The sequence below is a fragment of the Grammomys surdaster genome, unplaced genomic scaffold, assembly GCF_004785775.1.
Source record: "Grammomys surdaster isolate TR1022 unplaced genomic scaffold, NIH_TR_1.0 63, whole genome shotgun sequence".
Lineage (NCBI taxonomy): Eukaryota > Metazoa > Chordata > Mammalia > Rodentia > Muridae > Grammomys > Grammomys surdaster.
Genome location: NW_021604565.1, coordinates 20,909,706 through 20,928,377, shown reverse-complemented (window position 1 = coordinate 20,928,377; position 18,672 = coordinate 20,909,706). Strand labels below are relative to the sequence as shown.

Sequence of the window (18,672 nt, the reverse complement as noted above, 5' to 3'; positions counted from 1 at the left end):
GATGCTCTTTATATAGTTGGAAGAACTTAGGGCATCACGATTTTTAACTAATTGTTATCAGGTCATCCCTTGCAAGCTGACTGTATGATATACATTTCTCATACTGTTAATTAAGGAAGTAAACAGAAAACAAAAAAACTGTATCAAGTAAACTGATGCCATATTCATCTTATTACATATATTTGTTTTTTACCTGCCAATCCACAGAATCCACCAGAGATAAGATTTTGGAGCCTGCCTCCGCAGTTTCTAACAGCTTAGTTTTATAAACTGAATGTGGAAGTCCATGCAGGTCCAGCTCACCAAACACTCCTGAAGGAGAGAACTCTTATTTACCACACAGTCCTGCGTTAAGGGCGAATGTAGAATGGGACTATCTACTGATGTATTTCAGCAAACTTTTAAACATTGGAGAACGAATGGAATGGATTGAGGTTGGTCATGCAAAAGTGTTGGCAGTTTGACCTACTTTTAGGAATCTAGACCAGAGTAAATCCTGTGTGAAAGGAAACATAAATCAGGAGGCTTATCAAAACATTACTTTGGAAATAATAAAAAATGGAATTAATGCAGAGGCACATAAACGATTAACTATATTTCAATTATATTAATAGAATATTTATTCTAAATAAAGGAGAGTTTTGTCTGTTGACAACAATTGATCTGTATCATATATCCATAAGTTAGCAAAGAACCAAAAAGCTCCTAAGAACAAATCATTTATGTATTTTAACCATGTTTTAACACAATGAAAACACAATAGATATTAGAAAAGAACCAGTACATGTGTATGACAAATAAATTAAACCGAAAAGATGCAAAGTTGTCACCTAATACTAGTTTTCCTCAAGGTATGAACTGGAACATATATATTTTTAATAGTATTTTTCCTTGATTTAGTTTGTCATATTTGTAATAATGCCATTTTTAAAAACATAGAAAACCAAATATTTTTAAGACTGAGTTTGCCTGTGTCTGTCCTATAGCAATACTCTTATGTGTCTCCTAAATGAATATGCAACAGTATTAATAGAGCAGCTGTTAATTATGGTCAAATTAAACTCTTTTAAGACCTTTGCCTTCCAGATTTAAATAGGACTGTGCACAATACACCAATGCCTCAGGGAAATTAAGCTCAAAGGCAGTTGTAAGTGTGTAACTGACTGTAGAGCCAACTGAGCCACAGACTGTTTATGAATACTGAAAATGAAATTAAGTGTACGCAAGTGGTCTCTTCTGCAGAAGCCACAAAATATGAAAAGTATTATTGCTCTTTTATATCAAGGAAAGATTATGGAGAAATTATCCTGATATGTAAAGCTTTACTAAATTGAGTTTTATAACAACTTACAGTTTGATTTGAAGTATGCACAACCATATCGGTTATTACATTGTAATGTGTTATTATTTAATATTTTTAAATTCTCCTCCTGTGTTTAGTATAAATGACTATAAATGATTGCGATGCCATACTATCGTGAATTAAGTCCTGTGTATTTTGAAATAGACTAAGAAAAAAGACAAGAGACATTTCGCATGTGATGACACATACCTAAGACCTTTGCCCCTTGATTTGGTCCGTCTGGAAATGCCCATTCTGGGGTAGAATGATTTCCTCGAAGAACAATCTGTAATTCTCCTTTAAAGGGGTTATCTTCCCAGCCACCAATTAATCTCCCTCCCTACAGTGAAGCAGAAAATTGTTAGTGCTTAAAAAAATTGAGCAGAAAAAAAAGCCTCATCCATAAAAGAAAATTAAGAAGTTACCGGAAGTGTCGATAGTAAAAATGAAGGCATTTTTGTTGTAAGTTGGACTGACTTTAACCAGTTAGCCTTAGGATAGATAGTTTGAATGATTTTTCCAAGGTCAAATTCAGTACCTATTTACTGTCAGACTCAGACCAAGAACTAAGATCTTCTAAGACCTAAGCCAGTAATGTTTGAACACACTGCACTGTATTTGGATACAATAGGCCTTACACAAAATATGCTCCTGGCTCTTCTGTCTAAGCCATACCAGTTATGGCTATCACTGCTAATAATAGTGGCTGCCATCAAATGCTTGCTGACTAACGTAGACCTAATGTAAGACTTCATCTGTATCAGTTATAAACGTTGCCCTTTACACTAAGACTATGAATTGATACTTTTATCTTTATTTCTTGTGTGAGAAAACCGCTGCTGATGTGAGAGCTGTCGGACAACATATCCAACATTACCCAAGTAATGAACAGGGAAGATTCACACCGAGCTTTATTTTACCTCAAACCTTACATCTGCCCAAAACCTTAGGCTCTGTAAAGCATCGAATTTAGTTCCTGTACTTTATACTTTCACGAAAAAAGGCTAATTAATTTTAACACAGCATTTTAAAAAATGTTTTATTGATTATTTAATTTATTTGCACTTCAAATGTTATCCCTTTCCTGGTCCCCCACCAGAACCCCCCATCCCCTGCTTCTATGAGAGTGCTCCCCCACCCACTCACCCACTCCCACCTCATTCCCCTAAACTGAGTATTAATTCTTTTGAGAATTTCATGATATATTTGCATCCTACTCACCCCTGCCCACTCCTTCCTCTAACCCCCTAGCCTCCCAGATCCATTCCTGCCTCCCCAAGGCTCCTAACTTCATGGCTTTTATTTTATTTTTTTCATTTTTGTAAACAACCCACACAGACCAATTCCTGTTGCCTGTATCCTCATGCATATGGGGCCATCTACTGGAGCATGTTAACCTGGCCAAGAATCCATGTTTGGGGAGCTCAGAAGCCTCAGAGGTGAACCCACTATTATTATGCTGCTAACAGACATAGTATCAAACTGCTGTCTGCAGTCCGATCTCACCAGAGAAGTTTATTTGGGCAATAAATGTCTCTTCAAACAATCCCTAATAGCATTTTTGTTCAGTCATTCTTTTCTCGTAAATAATATTAACGGGGTAAAACAATTAAACTGATCAAATTGTTACAAGCTCAAGACCACCTGAGGTTGAGAAGAATGGGGATGATTGTCCCAACAATGAAAGCATCCCCTTGGGTTACTCTTGATTTCATAATCCCATAGATGTCTACTCATTTCTATGAAATGTTATCTGTTTTTCTAAAATATATATATTTTTTATTTTTCTCCCCAGAACACCTGAGTATTTGGTATTTGTTGGTGTGAATGCATAATTTGTAGTTAATCTTTATATAATAATATATTTATTTATATGATAACAATATATCTTAAGTATAACTAAGATAGCAACAACCGTACCCTAGAGATTATGTTGTTAATTATTCTAGTAAGGAAGACGAAGTCACAATTTAAAAAGAGCAGAAATACATTGGATGTGTGTGATGCTTACGTTTTCTGTACTATGGCAGTGTGTGTGTGTGTGTGTGTGTGTGTGTGCCTACACACTGACTGAATATTTTTCTTGTTACCAATTCCACACATTTTCATGTCAGAAATTAAAACGATTAATAACATAAATTATAAGACCTCACTCTTACCTGCACTGATATGTAGGTGGCATTTAAAACAACTCTTCTATAAGCAGAGCCTGCAGCTCCCAACTCAGGTTTATCTTGTATTTCTAGAACTCCCCAAATAATGAGTTTTTCCATTGGAGGCATATCCATGTCAGCTACAATCCATGTTCCTAAAAAAATGGTAAGAAATATAGTGTAACCAGCACACTGAAGCTCGTGGCAGCACGTTGGCAAGCCTAACAGCCAGTCTTGTCTTTGAAGTTCATGAATTCTTTCCATGTAATGATTCCTATATCTCACAGAAAGCATGATATTGTGGTTTTGTTGCTGTTATTAGTGTTCTGTTTTGAAACAGTGATATTATGTTTTTGAAATTGGCCTGTGCTAAAACAACACCCATTTCTTGATCTTCTGAGCCATAAAGAAAACAGGCACATACCACCATGCCCAGCTAATGTTATCATTAATAGGTTTAAATATACGGAAAACCGGAAAGTTGTTTCATATCTAGACACAATAATAAAGCCCATATCTTTGTGCTTACTTGCTTTTTTCCTCAATGTGGGATGCTTAAAGGCAGAGTCCTAACTATTGCCGCATCTGCTCCACTGGAACACTGACATTACCCAAATGCTTACATTTTACTTATCTGTGTCTTTACCTTCAGGAATAACCACATTTGCTCCTGGGTGGGGCACAGTATAATTGTTCTCTGGGGATGATCGCCAAAAGGACTCATTTGACCATAAACTGGAAAAAAAGTAATACTTTCATTAATAATCACTTGTGTATTTAATGAGTACTTCCTTAAGACACAGTGTTATATTATATGTCTTAGGAATGGTAGATTATGAAGTTGATATTTAATAATTTTACTAACTAGCCAAGTTAATATGTACAATTAGTAGTATAAGACATATACAAGCTATGTAATTTTTCTATTGAGCCAAATAATTTTAAAAATTTGAACACGTTTCTTCTCATCAAATGTTCATTTTGATACATGGTAGTTTAATTAAACCAATTTAATGTAATTTGAGATATGTCAATTGATCTGTTTTCTTATAAGATCTGACTATGGAAAATTTAAAATCAGTGCATCCTGTATCTATTTATGAGTCTCTGGCAAATATTGTTTTCTCACAAAGTAGATGCTGAGGACATATTTGTATAGATTTTGTAAACAGAAGAACAGGAAATACAGTGTCTGACTTGCCCAGAATACATTGAAGTTATGCCCTGGACAGCAGCAGGGTAGGAGTTTGGGGAAATAGGTTTGTACCCAGAATGAAGACTGAATTAAATGGAAACAGACATGGAGTGCCCACTGGAAAGAGAAGGTCTTATCCTTTTGATAATTATGCCTACTAGAAACTACTTGCTAATAAAAAGTTTCCTAGGGGATGTAATTACAAAGTTGATATCTTCTTGCTGGAAATGACTAGTAATGAAATGTAAGAGTCATTTACACACTAATTAAAAAGTGATGATTCATATGGTTAAAAAAATAGCTGTAAAAACTGATTAGATAGAAGGAAATGATTTTAGCTGAAAGAATTAAAGTCTGTGATCAACTTTCCACAATTGTAAGACTGTTAGCAACTTTTACATATAAGCTTTATGGACTATCTTTATGTTTTCCCCTGCGGAGTGGATTATAAAATTAGAAAACCAAGAGAGTGGATGTATCTTGTGAACCAAAATCCAGCGAAGAAAGCCTAGGTACTTGTAAGTGGCTGGTCGATTTCTGGGAACTGGTTTTCTTGATGGTGGATGAACTGGAAAGCAGTCTTGGAGAACACAGCAGTAAGCTTGGAAATTAATAATAACATCCTTGACATCAGGATCTAGGGTCCCAGAGATGGGCTGGCTCTGAGGAAGGTCGCTTCTCCCTGACACTGGAGCAAAATCAACATGGTTTTCATTTAATACGTTAACATGATGATTGAAGTACTCCACTCTATACAAAGCCATAGCATTTTGGAAATATCATTTGCTCAGAAACAAAAAGTAAGTATTGAGAAGCTTCACCAAGATAGATAGTATATTGAGATAAAGTATTAAAGAGAACGAAAAAAAAATATCTTGACAAACACTAATGCCTTAAGGAACTAGAGAGGCGGTTCAGCAGTTACAAGCATGGGTTACTCTTCCAGGGGACCTGATTTTATTCTCAGCATCCACATGACAGCTCACAACTCTCTATAACTCCTTTTCTAAATGGTACACATACATATGTGCAAATAAAACATAAGATAAACATACACACATGCATGGAAAATAAGAATATCTTAAATTTTACTTTTATTTATTCTTAAATAATTTTATCTTCTAAAAGTAATTTAAAAACTATGAGTCGAATGTATACCAGTTGTCATTCTATTCATCTCTAATATTGTAAAATAATCGGGACCTTGTATAATTATATTAGTATATCTTTAAAAATAAGCCTTTTAAATTAAAGGACTTTTCTAGAATTAATTTTATGTCTAGTAGTTTTACTCAACACATATATATCAAATTCTGATAATACAGGCTATAGTATGTCACATATTTCTATTGAGAAATTGCTTTCCTCTTTGGATAAGTTATTAAGTAAAGCATCCCCAAGTGAATACATACCCAAGTAATAGAGAGTACTGGTGTTTGCTTCGAGATGCCAGTCACCATTCTTGCTAGAATTCCAATTCAATGGGTTTGAGGAGCCGTTCCTCATATCGACAACATTAAACATATCAGGATTTTGAGTGAAGTTATGTGATATAATTACATAGTCTTCTTCCTAAAATAGTTGCAAAAAAGTGTGGCTTGGTTTATGTAAAAATATGCTTCATATCATGACTTAGTTTTAATCTCATGTTATTAGCTGATTTAGAGTGTTATAACCAAAGTTTTGTTCCAGCTTACCCTTCAATTGGCATTTATGTTTTGTTTGACATTTTGCAGGTCTGTGTCAACAATGTTAGCTAGCTCTATCACTGAGGAAAGAAAAGGATTTCTCTCCTTTCTCTTATTTGTTGTAGTGGAATTTTTCCCTAATTGATTAAATAATAAAGACAATTATGAAGACAATCACTGGGCAAGAAGAAGGTGGGCCTTCTAGGGGTCTGAAAGATGAAGAGGGACGACAGAAGCAGGGGACTTTCTTTTGGACAGTGGGAGTGAAGCGGACAAGATGTGGGCCAGGGGCTGTTTTGGGTGGTGGAAGCCACCAGATCCTCTACCGAAAGATTTCTAACATAGAATAGTTGGTGAATTTAGGATGCTAGATTCCTTGTCCAGCATTATCCGTTGATTCTAAACTAAGATTGACTGTTGTTTTCCATTTTGCAGCAACTCAGTTGGGCTCCAGAAAGATAACTGTGGCAGAGCCTGGGTTTGAAAGAGTGTGTCCCCAGCTAGCCATGGAAATTTGGGTGTGTTTATAGGTTTGGCAGCAGTCAGCGATCGGGCTTAGAGGACTGGGAATGTGAGCTGATTTGGCAGCAAAGGAACTGAGAAAAGTTGGGCAGATGCCACATGGGGTTATTAGCCACAAGGGCGAGACCACCTGGGGTGGAGAGTAGCTGTCACTAGCTTGGGTTGGTTTTTTAATAGTACATGCAACAATTCTCTCTCTCTCTCTCTCTCTCTCTCTCTCTCTCTCTCTCTCTCTCTCTCTCTTTCTCACACACACACACACAAAAAAAAAAAAACCACACGTGCAAGTTCTATACTCACATGTACATATTAATGTGTAAGTATCATGCATATGTAAATTTTTTAAGGTACCTTCTCTATGGTAGCAAGTATTTAGAATAGTGCTAGGCAGGGTTTCTGGGTCACACAACTATGTAGCATCAGTAGAAGAATATAGAAGGGAACACCTCATCAAGACGCTGATTGTAATCTCTGGACATTGGAGAATTGAGGTCAGAGTATGGAACTTTTACAAATTTTTATTTCTTCCCAAAGATAATGCATATTTGCAAACATGTAGATAGATAAAAAATATTGTATTCTATAAATAATGTTCTTTATTTAGTACATGATACAAATAAACACTTAATATTTGGGACGAAATTAATTAAAGCTATTACCATGGTAACAAGGACAAAAGCAGACAGTATCATAACATGGCAAAAAGTTGCTTTCTTCTTAGATTTAGAGTAAGTTGGTCATACAGGGTACATTGCAGGTCTTTAAAAGATGGATTTGTGAAGTGAAAGCATTCTGGCTAATAGGTTAAGGAAATCGATCAGTGGATAAGAGTGCTTGGTTTGGAAGGACATTGACCTAAATTCAAATTCCAAGGCCCCATGTAAAAGCCAGGCATGACTCATGCACCTTTAACTCCATTGCTTAATGGTGCAGAGACTGCAGGATACCTGAGGCTTTCTCCCTTCAGCAGAGCTTCAGGCTGAATGAGAGAACCTGACCCAAGGGGATAAGGTGGAGACAGATAAAGACACATGTTCACATCTGCATACACATACGCTCTTATACCACACATACACAAACTCACATACACGCACACGCACACACTCAGAAAAGAAAGAGATGGGTTTGTGAGGATGACAGTGTAGGCTGCTGTTTTGTTTTCTGTAGCTCTTTCTTTACCTTGAATCCATAGAATGTGGAAGTGTATGATATGTTGGTTAAGTGCTCCACACCTTTAAAATACCAGTTAATGTGATTTGCGTTTGGAATCAGAGCCATCCACCCTGACATATGGGTCAGTCGTTTCTTCTGAAAGGGAACGATACTAGTGCCTGTAGGAAAACATAAAATAAGCAGCAACCATAAACTCCACCTTCAAGAAATGCCTCTGTTTTTGAACAAAAGAAAATACAAATACTTGTTCAGTTTGTGGCATACTATTTATTTATTTTATTTTTATTTTGGTTTTTCGAGATAGGGTTTCTCTGTGTAATCCTGGCTCTCCTGGAACTTGCTCTGTAGACTAGATTGGTCTTGAACTCAGAAATCCACCTTCCTCTGTCTCTCAAGTGCTGAGATTAATCACGTGAGCCACCACACCTGATTTGTCCATGAAATTTCTAGGAAAGGATTCTATTTTATGTTTAAAATGCCTTCATCTGAAAGCCTCTACTGTTTAATATTACATTTTACTGTGGTATAAAATGTCAACTATAGAATTCTAATGAATACAGTTGTACTTTAGTATGACACTCTTTGATTATTTGGGTTATAATGAATACTATCCTTTCATTTTGTAACTATTTATGTTTTTGTAATCATTTAAAATTTTAGTGTTTATTTAAAGGAAAACATTCATCAAACCCCAGCTTTGATTATTTATTTATTTATTTATTTATTTATTTATTTAAATTATCATAGACTCTAAGTGGGAGGCCTGTTACTCCATGTTGAACTTCAATGTGACAGAAGAAACATAATGAAATCTAGGTTTAAGCTACAGAGAGGCTTCATCATCATTAATTAAATTCATAGATGGCCGGTAACTTGATCTTTTCAGTTCACCAGAGAAAAAGTAAGAATGCCTTTAATCAAATCTAAGATAATTGTATCATAATAAATGTTAAGGGTGGCAGTGAATACTTGTCTCCCTTGAAGATCTTCTGTTCACAATGCCCTGTTTTGCTACCCTCTGCCGTCTGGTTGTTCTGGGTCAGAGAAGAAGTAAGAAGATGATAGTAAATGCATTCCTGTAATTATCTCCCAAGGGAGCATATGGAGTCTTGATGTTCTTGTGCCACCTTAATGAAGAGGACAGTTTCTACAAGTCACCCTACTTGACATAGTACTTTCTGACTCTGGCTTCCTCCACCTTCTCTTATTTCCTCCTTTCAGGACCAGCTCAGTCATAGATTTGAAAATGTCATACTAAGGTGATATTCGCTACTTTATACCTCCTATAGAAATAAACATTGGAGGCCTGGGGGACAGAAGTTTAGTTTAAGTTACTTGACAAATTTACCACTTCTTACATATTTTCCCAATCCTTTCCAATTCAAAAATCAAAAGTTACTCCCTGAGAGGGAAGTAATAGTGGCCATTTCAAAGCCACCATGCTTGTAGGATCCACCATCTAGAAAGGGAACTATGAAAGGTAGGTGGTAGATTGCATCCAGGAGTGGGATGAGGGTGCTTATCCAGTTTCAAAGTGCACAGTTAAACAGGTGTAGAGATCTGTTTAAAATGCAGGAAGAATCTGGAATTCTTACAAGGGACAGCTTGAGGGACTCTGATGGGAAAAAGTTAACAAAATTTCAATATGTCAGTGTGGGTTTATACTAGCTAGACAGAGATACTTTTAGGATAGTTATGCTATAAAATTACAAAACAAGCCACTATTGAAATACTTCATATTTGTTGTAAATTATCAGTCACCTTATCAATAGAGTTAAGTGGGGTTGTGGTATTTGGAAATACTGATGGCATATTAAAGTACCATCTTGAAATTATTTGTAATATGCTGAAGAAGAATGTCAAATTTTGATACCAGAGAAGGACAGACAAAAGCACCTGATTCTGTTGAGAAAGTTCCTTTCTGTATTCATAATCACTTATTTTGTGTTTAGATTAGATATTCACAAATACAGACTTAGTTATCAACAAGCTGCATCACTTGGCATTACCCAGAGAATGTAAACAATAACATTTGTAGATGTTATAAAGATTTTGTTTAGAAAATCCATGCTTTCACCCATTTTCAGAATCTTCAGTCTATCATGACAGTCTGTGGTATCCTGGTGCATTCTAGACAGATATTTACTTTATCCAGATAGGATATAATTCATGATGGTTCAACTTAAGGAATTTTGGACTTTATATTGGTATGTTATAAAAATAACAATAAGTATTATCCAATTAGTTACAACAGATATCTAAGCCATTATTGTAAAATAGGCTTGTATTAGATGAGTTTTCTGAGCTAGGGGCTAATGTAAGTGTCCCCTGCGAATGGGTAAAATAACCTAGATTGAGCCATCTTGTTTAGTATAGTATGTGTAGTAGATGCATCTTCTTTCTTTTTTATTATTTATTTTATGTATTTACATTTCAAATGTTATCCCCCTTCCTGATTTCCGCTCTGCAAACCCTCTATCCCATTTGCCTCACTTCTTCTATGAGGGTGCTACCCCACTGACCCACCCATTCCCGCCTCACTGCCCTAGCATTCCCCTATGCTGGGGCATTGAGACTCCCATTGTAGCCAGATAAGGCAATCCTCTGCTACATATGCAACTAGAGTCATGGGTCCCTCCATATGTACTCTTTGGTTGGTGGTTTAGTCCTTGGGAGCTCTGGGGGGTGGGGTGGGGGGAGTCTGGTTGCATTTTCAACTTTACTCATTTTCAACTAGTAACAGCCTTATCAGAATACAACCCATTAGAAGTCAAAAATTATTATTAGTTTCTAAATAGTTGAGTAAATGGATAGATGCATTAAGTGAAAGATAAATAGATACTCAGATTTGAGCCTTTCAAGGTAGGCTAGCCTAGGTGCAAATGAGAAAAGATATGTTCAGTTACTGGCTTTGTAGATATTGAAGAGGGAACAAATCCTTAGGAAGGACTAAGGGAACTAAGAACCATTCCTCCTAGACACTAAAGAAGACAACTGTCCTGTGTAGGTTAATGTGTTGTAAATATAGTCCCCATGATGGTGTTAGTGAAAGCAATAGAACTTTTAAAAGGTGCAGCCTCATGGGAGGTGCTTGTGTCATTAAGAACAGGCCCTGAGAAGGGAATGTGAAATGATTCAGTAGCTTTGCTTCACTGTAGTTCCTCACCAAGATGTACTTCCTCTCCACAGGCTCAAAGCAACTAGACCCGGTAATCACAGATAGAAACTTCGAAAAACTGAGCCAAGATAAATCCTTCTCTGTGCAAGTTAATCATCTCAGGCTTTTGTTGTAGTAATGGAAAGGTGAGTGATGACATAATACACTGTAAGGAACTGCAGAAGCCAGTGAGACAGCTGAAGATTTATGACATAGGAGGAGCAAGCTTACAAGTCTCGTTTGGCTGAAAAATTGCATATGGATTGTGAGTGATTACTTCAACCTAGTCAGGCAATAATGCCAACTACAGCCAGTGTATAAGAACAATCTTATTACTGTTAAAATCAATAGTCCCTGGGATTTCATATGTATCTGCTGATCGATCCCACTCTTTCAGTGCGCATAAAAAAAGTTTGTCTTCAATGAGAGTGGCCCCGAGATATCCTTATTGCCTTGTTCCGAAGGCTATGCCAAGATTCCAGAACTTTGTAATATTATCATCCGATAATTCATCAATCAACAGAATATGTATGTATGTATGTATGTATGTATGTATGTATGTGCATATGTATGTATGTGCATATGTATGTTTCTCTCAAGCACTCACCTTGAATAGCGGGTTTCCTGCCTAGAATATGACTGGCATAAATGTGTGTTTTGCAATATTCAGGATACCATGAAGTAACTCAAAAAAATGATAACAAGAATCTAGTAAAACATTGAAATTGGTGTCGTACACTGTCAGTACTCACTTACCAAAAGAGTCTGAGAGAACCACATCTTTTTCAAGTAAAGATACTGGGGAAGGCTTGTTGAATGCTAACCGGTGGAAGCTGACAGAGGCGTCACAGACAGAGCCAGGAAAACCAATGCTCCATGCAGCCTCTTGAGTGCAGTGTGAAGGGTCCAGTAAGGAGCTGTGTGGAATGACAGTGTGCCCTCTGTGCCCTGGGGAAGGAACAGAAACAACATGATCCCAATTTTATATAAGAAAAGTAATAAACCTGACCAACAGTGCACATAGGTTCTGTGACCACAATATTACCAACAAAATCTACAAACTGGTAGAGGCTTTTGTTTGCAAGTGACAAAGATACATTTGTTTTATAGCAGACTTTTCTGTCAAGGGATTCACCACAAATGTATTTGAAACATGAGACCTGAAGCACACACAAGAGTCAAAGAGATGGAAAACAGCACAAGTAACTTGATTCGGGATTCTCAGAAAGATTCAAACCTGCTCATAGATCATGTGCTTTTAAACAAATATAGGCTTAGTTACTAGAGAATGTCTCACAATGCCTCTGTGATCATTGGAGAGAGATCAATCCTTAGGGAGGATTTAGGTCTAAGAACTATGTCTCCCAGGCACTTAGCAAGATAATTGTCCTTTAATAGCTAATATTTAAATCCTACACTGTTAGCAAATAAAAGTTACTCAGAACTTTAGTAAGAACCACTACATTCTCCCTCCTGAAAACCACAATTAGAACAGGAGATAGTAGCCATCAACTGTAGCTGATAACTCAGACCATGTCAACATTGAAAAGGATGTTATTTCATCTTTCAAAGAGACTTTCAGTATTTAGCCACTAAGATCTCTAGTTTGCCTGTCAACTGATTCTTAAAAATGTGTTACAAAGCAACACATCTACACAAGCTTCTTATCCTGTTTAGACAAGTCCATTAGAAATCACAAGTATTTATAGAAAAATGTGACATATTTGGACTTAAATGATAAGTGACTTAAAATGATAAAAAAGTATGATGTATACTGATTTTTCTAGGTTTAACATTTTACTTAAAAATTTAATAAACTTTATTATAAAAAACTTGCTAAAAATCACACTCTAAATTTAGCCAGATACAACATCCATACATCTCAATGAACTTTGATGCAGTTAGAATAGCCACTCTGAAGCTATGAAGATGTATATTAAATTTTACACTTCATTATCAAATATATCTTTATGTATTCATCTACCATGAAAACTGAAAAAATCCTCAACAGAGCTAGAACTAGAAAAAACAACACTATATCCTCTTTTTATAATTCTTGTCTATTGAACACATTTTAAAACAAATACAAATTTAGACATTAAATTATAAAGGAGTTGATAGCAGCCTTGTCATTCTTTTTATAAAGTATTCTAGGCAGGCAGTGGTCCCATCACTTGGGAGGCAGAGGCAGGTGGATCTCTGAGTTCGAGGCCAGCTTGGTCTTCAGAGTGAGTTCCAGGATATCCAGGACTACACAGAGAAACCCTGTCTCAAAAAATGAAAGAAAGAAAGAAAGAAAGAAAGAAAGAAAGAAAGAAAGAAAGAAAGAAAGAAAGAAAGAAAGAGAGAGAGAAAGGAAGGGAGGGAGGGAAGGAGGGAGGGAGGGAGGGAAGGAGGGAGGGAGGGAAAGGAGGGAGAGAGGAAGGAAGGAAGGAAGGAAAGAAGAAGAAAGAAGAAGAAAGAAGAAAAAAGAAAGTAAGGGTGTATTCTTCCCTAATGGTTTAGAAATAGAGATCGAATTTATATCTATTTGTATGGAGTGTGGCTGAGTCCACAACTTTGCAATTATGAAAACAACTTTTATCTTAATGAAAAATGACCACAGGATGGTGGAAACAAAATGGCAGTGAGCAGTGTCTCATAGATGTTCCACAAAACTACCATTAATTCAAAATCAAATGTTAATGAAAGAGATAAAAGGACACCTTTGGAGGCTGTTTCTGACAGTTTGGAGCTCTTTTATCAACAACAACAACAGAGAGAGAGAGAGAGAGAGAGAGAGAGAGAGAGAGAGAGAGAGAGAGCGCCTGCGCAGGCCTTTGGCTTTCCTTTCATTTTCAAATTAGAAAGTAAATTTACTGCTAGACTACAATCTGTGATACTGGTGAATCAACCTTAACCATTCAAATTCATATAAAAATATATTTGGTTTTCCAAGACAGAGTTTTTCTGTGTAGCCTTGGCTATCCTGAAACTTACTCTGTAGACCAGGCTAGCCTTGAACTCACAGGAAACTGCTTGGCTCTGCCTCTCAAATGCTGGGATTAAATGCATGCAGCACCATTGTCAGTCTTAAATGTATTTTGGGTATTTTTTTAAATCACAGATTGAAGAATAATATTACCTGTTAGTGAGCCATCAACATCAATCAGTACTGCTTCGTGTTCCCAACGGAAACCAGCCTTATTTGGAGCATGAAAATACTGGATGTCAACAAACTTGGCACTCCAGCCTCCACATCTGTCGTTACACACCCCAGTGATTGATGTTACTCCTAAAGCCACACAGGCATGGCGGTCAAAATTCATAAAGTGTACAGATGACACAGTCAGACCTTGACTAAATGGGAGAACAAGGCCTTTCGAGGTGCAAAATGTGGATCCCATTCCCAGCTCATCAAGATGACCAACGATTTTGGCATTTTTAATCACAGCTCCATTGCTTTCCCCCCATCCCCCAACATAGGGAGCCAGGATCCTCTTGGTCTCAATTCCAGCCTCATAGTTGTTCACCATCACGAAGTTGTGGAACTGCAGGGCCCCTCCATTGACCCATTCAGCTCCTTTTTGACAGTTCCACACAGTGAGTGAGTTAAAGACAGCAGGCACTGGCACTGTAGAAGTACAAGATCCTGTTTGCATGGGGAAATACTCTTCAAAAATCCACAGTCCAAACCACCCCTGGGAATGAACAGTATTGTTAAAGAATTCTCCAAGTGGTATTCGTTTTTGACAAATGTTTCGGTCGAAGGATGGGCCATCGGGGTGGTCATTCATTCTGTACCAAAAGCCAAAGTGAGTGCCACCAGCAGCCACATTGTGTCGTATGGTGTTATTGGGGTTGGTTACCCAAAATGCAGCTGGGGTGACATCATCATTCAGTAGACTGGTACTTTGCTGTACAAAGACTGCCAGATTATATTGTAGAATGTTGCCATGTTCGATACCATCTTCTATGAAAAATGCCCCTCCCTTTATATCATATATAATATTCCTTTCCACAAGAAGGTGATGTGTATTGTGGATTGTAACAGCTCTGTTGTATGCTTGGTGAATTGCACAGCCTCTCACATATGATTTAAACCGTAAATCTCCAAGTAGGTGCCAATGTATTGGGTATCGTCCCAAACGGAAAGATTGGCCAGCATGGAACACCTGTCAGGCCAGAAATAAGAACTGTTCAGTAATTTTCTGTTTCAAAGTAATCTCCAATTTCATAGTAAGACATGAATATATTTACATTAATATCCTCCATATTATTCATGTAGTTATTTGTAGTTATTCTGAATACAATCTTTTGTAAAATGCAATTCAATATGACAATACTTGTTAGGGCATGAATGAGTGGGGCACATAAGTGGGCTACGAGAATAAATAAGCAAACCTATTGTTGCAAGGTAGCTGTGCTTTCTACTATATGCTCAATGCCATCTTTGACTCTTTTGTGTTTTGCCTCTTCTCTACAAGCAAACTGTTTTGTTTAATAAAATAAAACTCTCTCTACGACTCACCTTTTCTATTTAACAAAATAAAGATCTATAAATGTCTTCTTTTTACTGATTCTTTGTTCCGGTATATAAGAAATGCTTTAGGATATATATGCAAGGTCCCAGTCTTTACCATGAGGTTGCTACTGATTTCAATTCACAGATGAATAAACTGTAAACAGTCCAAGGGCCTTGTTCACACTTGCAAGGCTCCTTGTTGATCCAAGTGGGTGTGGCTCCTGATTAGAAGCTTTTAGTAAGCATTCTGCTGTGTTCTTTCCAGCCTATGATCTAATTATCTGGTATTCAAGATGCTGACATGTACAATTCAACATAATCCAGTTATTTAAGAAAAGAAAATATTAGAACTGCCACTTGTTTATTTATGTATTGGTTTGCTGTTTTCCCCTTAGATTTGCTTATTTTTACGTGCATTGGTATTTTTCCTGCCTGTATGTCTGTGTGAGAGTGCCAGAGCCCCTGAAACTGGAGTTACAGACAGCTGTGAGCTGTCATGTGGGTTCTGGGAATTGAACCAGAGTTCTCTAGAAGAGCATCTAGTACTTGTAACTGCTGAGCCATCTCTCAAGGTCCCAGCTTTTAATTTTAATTTTATTTCTACAAAATTAACTGTTACAAATATTATTGAATAGACAATTCTAGTCTGGAAATTTCAGTTAGTTTGTATTTTAGATGTCCCATGTATAATTTATCTAAAGAAAAGGTCATTGCAAATGTCAGTGCTGACTTTGAGTGTGTCCAGAGTGGGTTGGTGGATTTTGATATTGTGAATCTGATCCTTTCTCCACTCTATGCCTTACTCAGTACTTGATAAGGAAGTGGTAAATCCTGGTTAGCAAGTCTGATTATAAGAAAGATATAAGTACGATTCTGAAATCTGTAAAATATTCTGAGTTTGAGTAAATAAAGGAAACCAGGAGTTTGGATAGCAATTTCAAGTAAATTTGGTAAGGAGAGGGCTTTCTTATGAATTAACATACAGAAGGAACCCAATAGAAATAACAAAGTGAAGTATGCAAGCTTTGATGAAGGAGAATTTTAAACCAAACAAAGAGCAAATGACCATCAGTCAGAAATGTGGTTGACATGATCACATAAGGAGGCCCATGTGGCTCACCTGACATGAGCAAGTCACAGGCACAAAATCATGAACAGCTTGAATTCAGGTCATTAGAAGGACTTGAATTTTCTTTTTTTGGATATAATATGAAGCTGATGTTAGGTTTTAAATTGTGTCTGGATAGGCATGACTTATGCTTTTTAAAAATACAGAAACAAATATTTGGAATGATCAAATGAGTTAGTATTGGGCTGCATTAAACTATTCATTTATCTGTCGGCTGTACCATTGGAAGTAGTGTATGGCAAATAGCAGGAGCTCATTCCATAGTCACTGTATGACACCTTGGTGTTTTAACAATATTTTTCCTTACCTCTATGTATTCTATTCTTCCAGTTACCATGTCAGCCCCAGGTAAAGGAGCATGCAACATAATACAGCCTCCGAACTGGTCACTTCCCATTTCTTCTCCAAACTTTCCTTGAAGGCATGTCTGTGTAGCAAATTCTCCTTTAAAAATATTTTAAAATATTTAAAATTATTCAAGACATTACAGCAATATTCTTATTAAAAATTTCCCTATACTCATTTTGTTTATCTTTATTCATATATATTCAACTTTATTCTGAAACATAATTATTATATATTCATATCTTCTTTTTTCTAGGTAACAAGAAAGGTAAATGATGTGCCTTGTTTATTTCTGAATACTCTAAAGCAATTTTTAGAGCTAGTACTAAATAATATTTTAATGGTTGAGTGAATAATAATAGTAGTATTTTGTTTATTGTTTCTGAAGCTCCCGCTTCAGATTGGAAATTAATATAATGCAAAATTATGTTTGAATAGCACTACAGTCTGACAGTCTAATTTGCATAACAGGAAGTATTCTCATTTTAAACAGCTTGAGACTTGCTTTCATATCCACTCTGAGACTTGATGCAGATAAAATGGCATCAGAAAATAGGTCATTTAACATAAAATTTGAAGAACTTATGCTTATCTCTAAAGAAAAAGCTATTAACTAACTTATGTCTGTTATTATTTAGTTACTAATGATTACAAAAATATGAAAATAATTTGTCAAAAGACATTATGCTTTATAGTATAAACACATCATTAAGATGCAACAATATCTCTACTGTGTGTTTAGGGACTTTCACTAACTCATTCCCTTGAACTTCATCAAAGCTGTAGACTTATTTCTGGCCAATGGCACAAAAACAGAAGCAAAACATATCATTTCAGAACCTTTGCGGTTAATTGGTGCTTTGACTCTAGCAATCATATCTTTGCTTCAGAGGTTATGAAAACCCATATTGAAACAAAGTCTACATCAGTCTGAATTCTGAAACAATTATAATGGAAAGGACCTCCTGTTGACCCATATTAGACTAGACAGATGGAAAATGAATAAGAAGTATCCACTATCATTGAAAGTCATGGATATTTTAGGCTTGTTGAATAATGGTACACAGTATAGTTCTGTGGCTCATAACTAGGGATGATTTTGTTTTCAGATAATACTTTTACAACATCTGGAAAATATTTTTGGTTGATACACTAATGGGAATGTTACTAATATCTGATTGGCTTAGGTCAGGCATGTTTAAATATCCTGCAGTGCATAGGACAGAAACTCATGCAAAGAATGATTTGGGCCAAAATTACAAAGGCATTGCTACATGCCTATCTTAAAAGCTACATATCTATATATCTATGCACATATTTCTTCAGCTTCTCACATATTCACTTTCTATCTAGTTACTATTGTCCATGGACTATTTACTATAATATCTGTCTACAAGGAAACTACTCTTACATATACTACAGATTTTGGAAAATGCAAAAAGTATTGTTAAAGATTTGCTAAAT

General features: G+C 36.3%; 1 protein-coding gene across 1 annotated transcript in view; it reads right to left on the bottom strand.

Annotated features, from left to right (window-relative positions):
* Positions 1–18,672, bottom strand: part of Pkhd1l1 (PKHD1 like 1) — a 145,187-nt gene that overhangs the window by 40,573 nt on the left and 85,942 nt on the right. The window contains exons 48-57 of the mRNA XM_028766440.1: positions 17,171–17,307; positions 14,355–15,384; positions 11,987–12,178; positions 8,080–8,231; positions 6,103–6,262; positions 5,207–5,378; positions 4,142–4,230; positions 3,502–3,650; positions 1,553–1,682; positions 194–312 (exon numbers count right to left, since the gene is read on the bottom strand). Of these exons, the coding sequence (XP_028622273.1) occupies positions 194–312; positions 1,553–1,682; positions 3,502–3,650; positions 4,142–4,230; positions 5,207–5,378; positions 6,103–6,262; positions 8,080–8,231; positions 11,987–12,178; positions 14,355–15,384; positions 17,171–17,307 (2,330 nt within the window). The remainder of the gene's footprint in view (positions 1–193; positions 313–1,552; positions 1,683–3,501; positions 3,651–4,141; positions 4,231–5,206; positions 5,379–6,102; positions 6,263–8,079; positions 8,232–11,986; positions 12,179–14,354; positions 15,385–17,170; positions 17,308–18,672) is intronic.